At 41.9% G+C, this 15,226-nt stretch overlaps 1 protein-coding gene and 1 long non-coding RNA gene across 2 annotated transcripts; both read right to left on the bottom strand.

Moving 5' to 3' along the window:
* Positions 1–2,502: 2,502 nt before the first annotated feature.
* Positions 2,503–4,889, bottom strand: LOC117875732. Its single transcript, XR_004645342.1, has 3 exons — positions 4,786–4,889; positions 3,241–3,420; positions 2,503–2,863 (listed from the first exon to the last, which is right to left on the bottom strand). It is a non-coding gene; the product is annotated as an uncharacterized LOC117875732 (long non-coding RNA).
* A 4,270-nt stretch (positions 4,890–9,159) lies between these two features.
* On the bottom strand, positions 9,160–15,026 carry YOD1 (YOD1 deubiquitinase). Its single transcript, XM_034767109.1, has 2 exons — positions 14,764–15,026; positions 9,160–13,508 (listed from the first exon to the last, which is right to left on the bottom strand). The coding sequence occupies exons 1-2, from the start codon at positions 14,969–14,971 to the stop codon at positions 12,802–12,804; spliced, it is 915 nt and encodes a 304-aa protein (XP_034623000.1). The 5' UTR covers positions 14,972–15,026; the 3' UTR covers positions 9,160–12,801.
* Positions 15,027–15,226: the final 200 nt, after the last annotated feature.

The raw sequence follows: 15,226 nt of genomic DNA, 5'->3' as shown, positions 1-15,226 counted from the left end.
TTAAACTAATTTCTCAACTGTCATGAGAAGCTTCTTCGCTGCTCCTAAGTGGGGCAATTTTCTCTCCCTTTTCCTTTGTCAATGGCTTAGTGCAACTGAGATGTGCAGACTGGCTAACTCAGGATGCTTTAGTCCTCTGTCCACAGAACAGGTATAGGTGGGGCAAGCTCCCCATCTCCCAATGCCAACAAAATGCCTCTTGCTTGGACCTAAGGAGGTCAGTTGCAGGGTGACATAATCCTTTCAGAATGCTGATACTTCCCATGCCTAGAGCAACTTTCATCTGAGGGAAAGTCCTTTATGAACATTCCCTAATTATGCCTGGGAGAAAGGTACTAGCATCACTCTTTTATCGCTGGAGAAACTGAGGCAAAGTGACTCTGTGGTAGAGCTAGGAAAAGAACTTCGAAGTCCTGACTCCTTGTTTTTTTGCCCCTTGTCTTTTGTGAATAGATCCATTGCCTTCCAACTTTTGCTGAGACTGAACAGGCATGCCAGTTGCTATGGTGTTTCTTATTGTAAGATCACCTATCCTCTCTCAACTAGACGGAGACAACCAAGTCACTTCTTACAGGTCACTGAACAGCCCTTTCATTTCTGCTGGCCCCCCCACATCCCTCTAACTTCCTGCCTCTGTCTTAAACATTTTAAATAGGTCTCACAGGAGACACCTTAATCTGGCATCCTGTTCTTCTGCATAGTTAGTGACGTTTGGAGGAGTCAAACTCATAGCCTTGACCAAAATGTGTGTGTACATAATAATTAGCTCTCTTATGAGGTGTCTAGTGGTATGTGGCAGTGAATATATTAGTTCTCAGCAAGTTTATTCTCTTATGTGGTTAAGTAGCTTAGATTTTGCAGCTCACTGCAGAAGAGCTTTAATAGGATGATTTATTTTTCACAACTATAAAAGTGTGCATTGCTAGTGAAACAAGCTTGTGTCTATGTATCACTAAAGAGAAGAATGAGGGGGCATTTGATAGCTGCTTTCAACTACCTGAAGGGGGGAGCCAAAGAGGATGGAGATCAGCTGTTCTCAGTGGTGAAGTGGGCTGTAGTCCACGAAAGCTTATGCTCTAATAAATTTGTTAGTCTCTAAGGTGCCACAAGTACTCCTGTTCTTTTTGCGGATACAGACTAACACGGCTGCTACTCTGAAACCTGTTCTCAGTGATAACAGATGACAGAACAAGGAGTAATGGTCTCAAGTTGCTGTGTGGGAGGTCTAGGTTGGATATTAGGAAACACTATTTCACTAGGAGGGTGGTGAAGCACTGGAATGGGTTACCTAGGGAGGTGGTGGAGTCTCCTTCCTTAGAGGTTTTTAAGGTCAGTCTTGACAAAGCCTTGGCTGGGATGATTTAGTTGGGGATTGGTCCTGCTTTGAGCAGGGGATTGGATTAGATGACCGCTTGAGGTCCCTTTCAACCCTGATATTCTACGAAAGGCTTCTTCCCAGACTGGACCACCCCTACAGATATCCCAGTCATCTGCATCTCCATTAACAGTTTTTGTAGCAAACCTAGCACCCACAGCAATGAGTTCATGCAATATGCGTTCCTGCTCCCTGACTGTTTTGTGAACCTCGACACCAATCAAGCAGGGGAAACTTTCCCTCAGCCATATAAGCAACTGATTGTTCATAGACAATAGCACCTTTCTCTCAAGCTATTGTAACAGCTGCTTTCAGCTGCTGCTGGAGTCAAGCAAAGCAGGCTGGTAATGCCACTGAAATCAGTGACTTTAATTTGACCTTGTGTATCGACTCTGCTGTGTGCCTTCAACTCCCAGTGACTGCAGCAGGAACAGGATTAGAGTCTGAGGGTCTGACTCTGCCAACTCTTGCTCGTGTGAGTAGCCCTGATCTCAGTGGTGTCATTGCTGTGAGTAACAGCTACTCACGTGCATAAGGGCTTGCAGACTCAAGTCTAAGTGCAAGCCATTCATTGACTTGCAACAGTTACGTCAAGGGGGACCTTGGCCGAGTGGGAATTCACAGGCAGAGCACATGCAGGATTGAGGCGCAGTGTTAGCCCTGGCACAGTGCATACTGAGTTACTGTGTTTTATTTTTGCGGGAGAGGAAGGAGAGTAAGTGTGAGCACACACACCTTCCATCATGATTCTACCGTTTGCATTAGTGCTTTCTACAGACTGCAAAAGGAAAAAAAAACTATTTGCAAATGCCATTAAAACACTCTCACAGCACTCACAGATGGTGATGAGCACAGAAATATTTTTCCTAACAAAGAAGGTTTGAATGTTGAGCCATGGGTCCTGTGCAAAGCTCAATCCTCCTGACTCCCTCCGCCCATCAGTGGCAGCTCCAGGCACTAGCGCAGCAAGTGCGTGCTTGGGGCAGCAAACCGCGGGGGGGCAGCTTGCCGGTCGCTGTGAGGGTGGCAGTCAGGCGGCCTTCGGCGGCATGCCTGTGGGAGGTCTGCCAGTCTCATGGTTTCGGCAGCAATTCGGCGGCGGGTATGCCGAAGCCCCCGGACTGGCAGATCACCCGCAGAAACGCCGCCGAATTCGCGTGACTGTCCGCAGGCATGCCACTGAAGGCCGCCTGACTGCCGTGCTTGAGGCGGCAAAAAACATAGAGTTGCCCCTGCTGCCCATGATACTTTCTCTACTTCCCAGGGTTTCACTCCCTCTCCTGCCCAAACACCTTCCACTTCTCATTCAAAGCCACTTGTCATCATCTGAAGTGAAAAGACATCTCCTTTGGTAGCATCTTCACCTCCACGAACAAGCATGTCACCTCTGCAGTCTGTCTCCATTAGGCAGATAGAGAGTCCAGATATTATTTTCAGATCGAGGCATCTCTTGAATCACTCAGCTGACTCTGTGCTGTGCAGTAGGAGCTGTTAAAAGAATAAGAAATGATTTGTCCTTTTCTGCTTCCCTGACTTTAGGATCTGAGGCTACTATTAAAGTTACACCCCTTCTGGTTGGCGAGCAGTGTGGGGCTTATTTCTGCTGCTCACATCTGCTCCATGAGGTTTGCCACATCCAGCCACGAAAAAAAATCCAAGAATAACCCCAGCAGCAAACTCCCATCAGTCAAATCCACTAGCTGACTGGCTCACTCAGGGGTACAAGCTTCAGTTATCAAATAAAGGAGCTGCTCCTATTCCAACATGTATTCCCTTAGCACTACCCTGAATAGTTAGGTGGAAATGTTATTTAGCCATTCAGAGCCATGTAGAAAAAACTAAGGCAAAGAGGCACAGAGATTCACCTCAGGTCATCCTGGTCATTCTCCAATCAAATGGGAGAGGGTGTGGGGGTCAGAGAGCAAGGAAGAGGAGCAGTCTCCTAAAGCCATGGATCCAAAGAGAAGGGACACCCCTCCACACGAACACAATGGATACAGCTTGCTGCCACATGGCTGAGACCCCAGGGACAGTTGCAGAGTTACCTGCAGAAATGAATGTCATTTCAGCATTAAAACCAGGTGAGAGATCCATGCGGTTATCCCTGGGAAGAGAATCCGGCTGGATGTCAGAGTTGCTGGTCCTCAGTTTTACCCCTAAAACACCACTAGCCTGTATAATTGAGTGGATTTGACATTTATGTTCCTTCCCTGGTATATAATTGGCATTTTATGCATCCATGTTCTATAAAGATGATCCATAGAGGAAAGAGTTGTAGTGTTGGTTGTATGTAAGAAACCTAAGATTTCACCCATCTACCTACCAATTGCTCAGTTCATAAACATGGTCTTGAAAATTAATATAATTTTAAAAGTATGGGGTGGGATTTTGAAAAATACTCAGCATTAACCTAACACTGCTCCTACTGAAATACTGTAAATGGTAAAACTCCGATTGCCTTCACTGGGAGCAGAATTAAGCCAACACTGAGTGCTTTTGAAAATGTTTATATATTTTACCAGGTTTCAGGGTAGCAGTCGTGTTAGTCTGTAGCCTCAAAAAGAACAGGAGTACTTGTGGCACCTTAGAGACTAACAAATTTATTAGAGCATAGGCTTTCGTGGGCTACAACCCACTTCTTCAGATGCCCTAAAACTAAGGGCAATATGTCTCTGTTCAAAATGTCCTGAGCTGCTTATTTTATTTTGCTGTAAACAGTATCTTGCCTCATCTTGAGCAGAAGATTGTAGCAGAGTTGATATTTTTCTTACGATTACTACTATGTAACATTGAATGTTAGTGTGTAAACAAATTCAGGCGGACACGTGCTTGGTGGTATGCAACACAGCTGTAAATATACATTATGCACACTCAGGATTCGTATTGTCTGCAGCAGTGTTGTTCCATACACAGGCACTTGAAGGCCACACTATTCCATATACACCAATACAGCCAAAGGACACAGATTGTGGTCCAATCCTGTAGTCCTTGGGTCATGAAACTTCCACTGACATATACAAGTGTTCCACCTGCAATATCATACTTGCTTTAAAGTAGTTTATTAAAAAAAAATCCCTTCACTCTAGTTCTAATATCAGATAGCAAATTATATTTAAAAATGTATTTGCATTTCATTAATGAATTAGATTTACATCCCTCTTGTTTATAGTCACTTTCTAGTTAGGGAAACAGGGATTGCCAGACTGGATAAGTGGCTCATTTAGTGCAGTTGGCTGTTTCCAAGAGCCGGCAGCACCAGATACATTTTTTTAGAGGAAGATGCAAAAAAGTCTGTAGTGGACAGTCATGGACTAACCTGTCCCTAGGTACAGTTTCTTCCTAATCCCCTTAATTAGAAGGTAGTTTATGGAAATTCTTAAATTTTGGAAAACTTTTTCAAATAATTTTACCTTTCAGCAGTTTGGCAGTTTTCTTGTGAGCAAAATAGCATTTGGAAAAACAAACTGCTTACAATTCCTCTTTGTCTTTTACTTGATATTTTTCTTCCCATTACTGTGGGTTTGGTAATAAAATAGAATACACGACAGCTTTCCACAAGCTGCACATTCTCCTTGCTTAATAATTAACAAAAAGGTTCCTTTGAGGGAAGAGGCACAAACATTGACCGTACTAAATCTATAAATATCTGTTTTATATTAATCACCTTTGAATAAAAACGTGACCTATTTTAACACTTGATATGCACTCCCAAAATATAGTCAAAAATATGTGGCTCAACAAGTTAAAGGACATTCCGTTTAGGTGATTTGCTCTATGACAAGCTTCTGGCTGGTTCTTGCCTATTTTTCCTCTCTATGCAGGCAAGTTAAGTAATCAGAAAAGTGTATTTACCCACTGCAAGTGCAAATAGAATTTTGTTTTGTAGATATTCCGAGGCATGTGTTATGCTATCAGCACCTCTACTGATCTAGCAGGAGGACTCAAAATAGTTCTAACTACTTGAAAATAGAACCCCTCGCAGACTGATACCCTCTGTGTGAATTAAACATGTCATAACATCTATTAATTTAAGTCCTGATCTGCCAGGGGCCTAGCCCTCTTACCTCCCATTAAAGTATCAAATGCGTAGCACCCCTAAGGAGTAGGCCTATAAAAAGACCCCGTTTGACTGCACAGAAACTAAAGACCCTATCCATGAGATAATGAATTAGTGAGAACCTGAGTTATTTTCATGTCCTTCCTCCAACAATATAGGCAGGGGCAATCTAAAGCGGCGTGTGATTTTTATATATACACAGTATGAAGCACACACAATGCTATAGGCAAACACCCCACTCCCAACACAAAAGGACTTTGGCCGTGTTAACAAGTTCAATGTACCTCACCCTATCGATAAATACAAATAATTCGGTATCGACACTGAGGGTGTGTTGCGGGGGGTGGGGTGAGATTAAAATGCGCTTGTCGATAAGGTATCTTACCAGGCTGGGCTAGTTAACTACATGTAGTGCTATTTCCACTTGACTCTGTAGGAGGGTCAGGTACTTTTCTCCTGTCAGCTGTGTACAGTTCATTACCAACAAACTAATTAATTAGGCAAAATGCTAATTAACAGATTGAAGTGCTACATAAATGCTCATTTTCAAAATACATTACAATATTGAACCTTAACACAGCTGTGAGATAGTTAAGTTCCCCCATTTTACAGAAGGAATAAAATAAGGCAGAGAACTTAAGTGATTTGCCCAAGGTAGTAAGTAGTGAGTATTAGAGATACAGTTAAAATCTCTCCCCCTCTTATTTTCCCATAGTACAAAGGACACTGCAGCCATTGTCAGGCTGGGAAGTTTATTAACTGCTTGGTTGCCAGTCATTCATTACAAATAGCTTCATGGTGCTTTGAGTCAGTAGAAAAGCAGTGATTTCCCCACCTCTCCAGTGTAGTTTTACTTCACTCTGTCCAAGCCAGACCAGGAAGGTAATAGTAAAAATTGGAGGCCCAATCTCATTTAAAACCGAAAGTATGAAAGATTGAAAATTGTAGCTACGCCTAAAATGTAAGCAAAACAAGTTATGTCCTGTTAAAGGGCAATGCAGCTTTTATTAATATATTGTACAAAAATAAAAGGACATTTCTGAAAACAAACATTTAAGTCACGGAATGACAAGTTATACTAGAAATAGCAGCTAGTTCCCAATGTTTTGTGGGGCGGCTAACTACCGGGGATGTTCAATCAAAATGGAGACTTAATTTTGGTGGGCAATACAATCCTTGCTGCAAAAATATAGTAATGCATGAGGAAATGTGTTGACCATCACTAGTATATCACTCCCCCACAGACATCCCATTTTGTCTCTGTACTGTGTTTTCAGGACAATGTAGGCAGTTAACTAGAGAAATATAGTAACAGACTCTTGACTAGGTAATGGATTTTAGTGCAAATATCACTTTCAACATATGAAAGACAGCACTTAACTGATTTCTGCTGCAAGGAAAATAGGGACTCCCTGGCAACCGACAGATTCCCCTATTGGGTTTACCAAAGCCAGTTGAAATGAGTTAAAACTGCAACTGGCTTGTCTCCACAAGCTTTGTAATATGTGGTTAGTTAACATGGGTTAAACATACCTTTTCTCCTACTGAAGACAAGGCCATAAAAGAACATATGTACTTTTTGGAAGCTCATTAGTGTTAAACCACCTGTGCACCAAAGGGAGAATAGGTGCCCTAATATAGTTGCAGTGCAAAATTTAATACCTTCTAGTACTTGTTTAGCCTTGCAAAATGGCCATGAAAACTAATCCGATTAAGCCCAGTATCTAGTCATTCAGATCCTGATTTGGGGGGAAGAGAGGGATTTTCACTTGTCAAACTACAGTACTCAGTTGGGGTAAACAATCTTGCAAATGTATTACTTCAGATAGACTGAGCACAAAGACTATTCATCATTCATATGCATAAAATTTACAAATTGAATGGGAAGATGCATTAACATCCCCCTCTGGTGTTAAGAAATGAGAAATACATCGAGTGCATGAGATTGACCAAGTATGCTGATCCTTTAGAAAATGACCTCAAATTGAATAGACTACTGCAGGGGTAGGCAACCTGCGGCACAAGAGCCAATTTTCAGTGGCACTCTCACTGCCCGGGTCCTGGCCACCGGTCCGGGGGGCTCTGCATTTTAATTTTAAAAAGCTTCTTTAACATTTAAAAAAGCTTATTTACTTTACATACAATAGTTTAGTTATATTATAGACGTATAGAAAGATCTAACAACATTAAAATGTATTACTGGCAAGCAAAACCTTAAATCAGAGTGAATAAATGAAGACTCGGCACACCACTTCTGAAAGGTTGCCGACCCCTGGACTACTGTATAACCATTACATGGGTTTTTGTACACCAAGCAACCAGTGAAAATCTTATGCAGAAGACAAATGGTTTACCTGACAGTGTTCACTTCCCTCCCCCTCCATAAGCAAAGTGAATATAGCATCACTTAATCATATAGATTTAAAAGTAGAATAATGCAGTGTTCAAAATAGCAAATTCAAATGGCTTCAGAAGACTTACACAGCAGTTGTCTTCTGTATAGTCCTCACAGCAATGACATACTGAGAATGCTGGAAAATGAGATTGGACAAACAATATGCCACAAGTAATGACAGGATTCTGATGTGAACTTGTGTGCATAGAAGATAGACTCAAGTTACTAACACTATATTTTGAGACACCAAAATCCTCTTCTGTCTCTTGCCATCTTGGACAGGATTCCTCTCTTCAGCTTCTGACAACCGTGCCCTTCTACCTTAACTACATCTTATGCTCGTTTCAGTTCAATATCCTTTCTACAATATTCTGAATTTATTTGCTAAAGGTTACATTGTCTAATTGGGCTGGTAAGATGTATTCTATTTTTTAATTTAACTACTGTATATTAAATCTCTTGCAATCAAGAGTGGGAAACAATTATACAACTTTGTCCTTTGTATATTACTTAAGCTCCAGTGTTGTGTATCGCTTCATGCTCTTATGTCTGTACAGTATGCTTCAGACTATCATGGCACAATATAGCAACCGTAGGTGAAATCACACCTCCATTAAAGTCAAAGATAAAACTTGCATTGCCATTACTGATGGTATGACCTTACCCCATGGTTTTTGCACTGTAGGCATCAGTTTTTCAGGCTTCTGGAAGAGTCTTCTCTTGTGCATGTCTTTTGATTCTTATTGTCCAAAACCAACTCCTTTTGAAGTATCAAAGCTAGTAGTCTAACTGGAACACTAAAGACTGTGACTGAATGCAGTGACTTTACACAAAGTGCTTTTTGAACTGAAGTGCCCCCCCCAAAAAAAACCCCACCCCTGTTAACCATGTGTTAACAACTAAGCTACATTGCTCCATAGTGAATTAGACACATTTTCCATTTATATTTACAGAGTCCAAGTTTCAAAAGTTGATCTAATTGCACTTCCAAACCCCTGGTTGAGACCATATTAATTGCACTTCCCTTTAGAAGTGATTTCTTTTTTGTACACTGAAAACAATTTTACATTGTGGAATGTCATGTACACTTTAATAGACCTTACACAGATACTGTAGTGTTTGACTTTGTCTCAAAACTCTACTTGTCCATGAATTCCACAGAAAAGCTATATTACAAGCGCTTATTTGCCTTTGGAACTAGTTAACTGCAAGGGGCCAAGTGTTTGTTAGTGGCTTGTGAAGACTAATTGATGCTCCGTTCACTTAATCAGGTATTTCCACCACTGTAACTAAACCCCAAGACCCAAGCCACAAATGAACACATCAAAAATATGCATAAATCACACTTTTATTAATGCAATAATGAGTTTTGCAATATAGGGCACATGTTTTGAGAAATACTTAAAAATAACCTGTGCTAATGATAAAACAACAGCAGGATGTTATGTCACTGGAATACATGGGTATGTTTTTAGTAACAAGATTTTTAGAAATTGTTCACTGTTATTTACTGCAACACCAAACTTACATCAGGCTAGGTCCCTGCAAAACACTGCTAAACATGTAAACTTTGACAAGCTTTTAAAGTGCTGTGAAAATCATGAGATGTGCATTTCTTCATGCAATATAAAATGTTTGTGAAAGGCCACATGATTAGTTTATGCTTCTTTCCTCCCTTCTGCAGGAAAAGGAATTGAGTGCTGGTGAAAAGGGCCAGATTGGCAACATGGAAGCTGAAGTCCTATAATTAATCAGAACTAGTCCCGCACAGGCCAGCTTCAAAAGGATAGTAGTGTGCTTCAACCTTTACCAAGGAATCTACCTCTAGGGGTAGGAAGTTCAGTTTCCATGGCCCATTCAATCTCTAGTCTCAGCTGAAACTTTCAGCATGGAAATTAGTGCTAATAATATTTGGAGGGAGTTGTAAAGACATCAGTCCATATCTGATGGTATTTTTGGGGTCATTATGGACAGATGACAAGCTTCATCCCCAAATGCCAGTTACCTGAGCTTAAGTTCCATGCAGTGTTGAAAAACTAATTTTATAAAGTGTCCACAATTAGTATCTTGGAGCTACAAGTAGTAATGCTTCAGTGCAAGTCAATTAACAGAGGTGTTGAAAAAGTCAGAGGTTAATTCCCCTGAGATAAGGAAATGAGAGAGATTTCCATGTCTGTACTGTAAAAAAAAAAAGGGCGCACACACACATGCTAGCAGTAATCAGACATAATGAAGCTAGCACAAATTTATAAGGTCTTACCATAAGAGAAAACATGTGAAGTTGCTTTTTCAAATATATTTTACAATTTATCCCCACGGAAAATTTAGATGTTCTGCTTGGGAGGAAGGTAACTGACCACTTTCCATCTCTTAGAGTCTGTAAATTACTCTGCTCTGTTAAAATTCAATGTCTTAATTTTTCAAAGTTAATTGTTACACTAAAAAAAAATCTGAACACGTATTACAGCAGTTCAGTTGTGATTTCAGATCCAAATCCATCTGATTTTCTAGGTAACTAAAAACACATTCAAGCAATGAGAATGACACTTGCATTAAATACAATATAGAAGATTCAATTAAATAAAGCAGACTTTTTTTAGTATTAGACCAGAGCAAATGAACACTTGTGACCATGCTATCCACTTTAAAGATCCATTGCAGATAAAGTTTGGACTTGGTTACAATGTATGCAAAGATTTATAAAGTCTTATATTGCAGATTCCAGAGCACAAAACTAAAGGATTTTGCTGTACAGAAGTTATGTTCCCAAAAGCCAAGACTAAGTTTGCTAACATGGCACACAATAATAGTACTTTGCACTTATGTAGCACCTTTCATCCAAGCACTTTACAAACATCAATCCATTAGCCTCACAATACCTCTGTGAGGTAGATATTATAGCCATTTTATAGATGAATATACAGACTGAGGTGTAGCAATTTGTCCAGGGTGTGTCACCCGTTCACCGTCTGACAAAGTTGGGAATATAATGTAGGAGTCTGATAGTCCCTTGGTCTAGTCAGTAACCCAAGTTCCATCTCAAGTGTTTATAATACAGTATCTTTCATGTTCCTAGCTTTAAGCATCTGCTTCTAGTCGAGCATTAAAAACAGTTTAAAACAAGTCTAAAAGCTAAGTGGGTTTAACACTGGCAGCTAACTTGATTTCTATAACAAACTCATGAGTGCAATGTAACTTAATACTGAGCAAAAGAATTCTGGTCCGTTATACTCTTGTTGGATTAAGGTCTATACAAAGTTGTATAATCACCAAGACACCCTATGCACATGTAACTACAAGCACATTCCTAGTTCCAAGGAGGGTCCATAGAACTATCCCTATACTTAGATATGCATGAGGGCTCCAATTCAGGAAATTACTTAAGTAGGTGCTTAAGGGGGCTTTCCTGAAGCAGGGCTTTAGTTAGGATAGCCTTAGTAAATTGTTTGTCTTTGAATAACTAGAAGTTTCCATTCCTGAAGCTGACACATTGCTACTTTATTATGAAGATGTGTATCTTTGTTCCCCATTTGCACAAGCATTCAGAAGGCATTTCAGACCCAGAACAAAAGTAACAAAACATGGCTAAAAGTTTAAATGCCTTAACACACACATGTTGAGGCATTCTAAGAAATAATTTCAGTAATAAGCACATTTACAGCATCTTTAATTTAGATGATATCAAAGCACTCTACATTAAGCCTCGCACTCCCCCATAAAGTGAGATTTCTTTATTGTACCAGTTTTGACATCCCTGCTTTTCATTTCAGAAGTAGAGCATTTTACCTAGCTTATTTTGTTGTGAAAAACTGCTCCATTCCTTATTAGAATAGAGGTCTTGCTACTTAATCACTGGGGAGAAATCAAGCAAGTTAAAGGGCACCTGGCAGAATGTAAACAAAAACTTCAAGTTTTTCCCTTTTGGATGAATGCTCTGACCTTCTGAAAAAAGAACAAGCCTTTGAACTGTAAAAGAGTGAGAACCAAAGATTAAAAAGTGCTAACACAATATCTGGAGCCCGGTACAGCTTACTAACACTTTCAGTGGCCACAAGAACAGCCACATTTTAGCAAAAATGTATTTTAATGTTTAACCAATACAATCTGTAATTTGAATCTCAATTACTGTAATTCCTTCTTGCTGGAATTGAGATCAAATTGTTACCAAGGATCCAAGTATTTCAAGAAACATGCCAACATCCTGATGCAGTGTAAACAGAGGGGTTGACAGTTAATTTTCAAGCAACTAAACTACATTTCAAGTAGTATCTACAGAAAAATATTAAATTTATTGGGTACTTAACTATCTACTCATTAATTTTAAAAAGGCTCTCACTACAGCCACTATCAGACTGTACATTCTACTTTTGTTCATTGTGACCTAATACAGGGCAACTTTGGTGTTACCATTTCTATATGAAGTATGCTCTATAGGCATCTCTGTTGCAAAAATTGCTTGAATATATAAGAGTTACTATGTAACTCTTCGTACAAAATGCTGATAGGCACGTGAATATGCCAAACTAAGACCAGTTTACAAGGACTGAAAGATTATAACTAAACCCAATAATTCAGAGTTTAGATTGAAACTGTTACTAAGTCTATGTAACTCTAGGTACAGTATTGTATGCCTGTCCAGCCATGTCACACAGCAGCTTCTCCATCAGAAAATAAGGTTCTTCAGGAGTCAGGACTTTTAGCTGCTAACATACAACAAACAGCTGCCAGTTACTTTAAAATCAGCATGCAAGAAGTTACCTATTTCAAACTAGTTGGGAAAAGTGTGTCACTACTGCATACCTAACTGTAAACCTGCACACTATCCATAACAAACCTGTGCATCTCATTCATTAAGTTAAGAGGGCTTTTCAAGCTTTGAAGGGAGTTTTTTATGCTTACATATAGCTTATCTGAAAACCCAGAATCTTATTCTGGAGCAGTGAGGTAGTAGATGCAACCATCCTCATGTAGATGTCACACTTCTCCAAAGTTCGCATGCCCAGTCTCCTTGGCATGTTCTCTGGCTTCCACTTGTCCAGTTAACCCCTTCTGGCACACCATGCATCTTAGTGTAAAGCGATTTACATCAGTAAACTGCCTCTTTCGTCTGGCTTCATCTGCCAATTCCAATGCTTGTGCAAGAACAACATCATCATTTGTTGAGAAAATGGTCAGGGGAGGGACGTCTGAGTCAGGGATTTTACGTTCAAGTGGATCATAATGAATCCCATCATAAATCAGAAGGACCCGCCTAGCATAGCCAGCATCTTCCCCAAAACGGTCAATTCTGACTGTCTGTGTATCCACTACACAGATTTCACACTGATAAAACTTAGACAGAATGGATACTTCAATGGCTCCTCCCCATGTATCTTCTCTTCTGATCCACTCACAATACTCTTCATTGGTTTTCCCTAGTACTGCCTCACAATAGGACTCTGGATCACTTGCCACTATCTGGGCTATAAGACTGCGCATCTCCGGAGCACATGCTGGATCATAAATGCCTCCCTCTACCACATAGAATATGCTTGTGAAGAGACAGGAGTTATCTGCTGGAACAACCCTCCTTGCAAGTACAGGCAGTGCTTCCCTGACCAAGGTAGGGACACTCCTTTTTGCAATTACAGGTGACTCATTCTTGGGTTTGGTTGTGTCCTCTTCAACAATTAGAGTATCACCTGTCAAAAATAAAAAAAACAAGAATTATGAGGATTAGGTAGATGAAATGCAGTGTTGCTTCACCAAAGTGCATTACGAACAGAAAGGGAAAAACTACAAATACAGAGAAGCAAACCATTTAAAGCCTCCAGTATATCATGCCTCAGTTCTGACAATCAGATCAGCACAATAGAAAGCATTACCAATTAAATAAATAACAAACTGCAGCAGATTGTAGCTTTGGGCTCACTGTATATTGCTGGTTCACATAAAGAGACAGGGTTTGTACTGAAGTCCCCAAATTAGCACAGTGGTTAATGTTTTCAAGTTTACTGTCCAAATCTGGAACATGAGTGATACTCAATCCCTTTCATTTGAAAACCCACTTTAGAGGCAGTGAAATAGAAGATGTTTACATTTACAGAAGCTGATAAACAGGTTGGACAGTCACTGACAGCACTATTTTGCAATCAATTTTTTATTAAAGGGTGGTAGCCCTAATGTCCCAACCAAGTTTCAGGTAAGGTAATTATAATCTGCTAAAATGAAGTTTCAATTAGGTATGGCATTCTTTTGCTCTTCCTGTCTTGAGCTGTGGAACAACACTGTGTGCTGCAGAATATTAACCTTGTGTCTTTAAACACCTAGTGCCTTTTACGCCAGAGAGGACTACAGCTTTTGCTAGATGTTCTTTACACTGTGTTGAAGCAGGCTCATAAGGCTTTAATATTTGCAGAGAGAATGAAATAAGCTATAGAAAGGAAATGCATAGTAATCCATAACGATTTCAGTGAGCCATGAGCACGATCAGATGAGTTTATAGGGGCAACCTGAACATACTTTTAACCCAGCTGTCTCTACAACATCCATTCAAAGGGGTCAAAAAAATACATACTTCTATGCATGATCCTCTCTCCTCCACCCATTTTATCCTGGGTCTGCTCTCGCTGCATCTTGAGCACTCGAGGGCAAGTACCTCCTTCTCAGACCAGCCTTGCCCGGTGGGGCACACAGCAACCTCCCTGCACTGGGATTTTCCCCTCCTCCCGGCCGCATTCAGCCTTTAGGAACTACTCCCCCACGCCCCTGCCCGCGCCCTAGGGGGAGGGGAGGAGACGCTGACCCGCAGCCTGAACCCCCGGCAGGCGCTGTCCAGGGGAGCTGCCCTGCCCACGATGGAGGCAGCCAGGAGCCCCCCAGGCTCAGGCCTGTCGCCTGAGCCCAGGCAGAGGCAGCCCGCCGGGGAGGGGGGCGCGGTGTCCCCACGCTCCTCACCTGAGTGGATGCCGAGCTCCCCCAGCCGCCGCTCCCCGTCGCTCAGGTCAAGGCTCCGCGGGGGGAAGCCGAGCAGGAGGCGCTGGGCCGGGGCCGGCACCCCGGTGAGGGCGGCCAGGGCGGCCTGCAGCTCCCGGAGGCGGGAATGCGCCGTGAGGCCGGGCAGCGGGTGGGAGCCGCTCCGGGCCTTGCAGCGCAGCCGCAGCATCCTCCTCCGGGGCCGGGGCTCCCAACTCTGCTGCCCCAGCAAAATGGCCGGGGCAGCTGCCCCGCCAAGTCTCGCGACGCTTCCGCCGTGCCTCGCTATTGGCTGCGGGCCCCACGCCGCAACCCGCGTCTCTCCCCGCGTGCCCGCGGCGCAGCCAATCCGCGGCTGGGGGCGGAACGCTCGGGACGCCCTTGGTGCCGTCACACGCACACGGAGAATCTCACAGTCGAGGGGGGACACGTCACCGCGTTCTGC

This window comes from Trachemys scripta, chromosome 4, assembly GCF_013100865.1.
Source record: "Trachemys scripta elegans isolate TJP31775 chromosome 4, CAS_Tse_1.0, whole genome shotgun sequence".
Classification (NCBI taxonomy): Eukaryota; Metazoa; Chordata; order Testudines; family Emydidae; genus Trachemys; species Trachemys scripta.
This window is presented reverse-complemented; position numbering and strand designations above follow the sequence as displayed.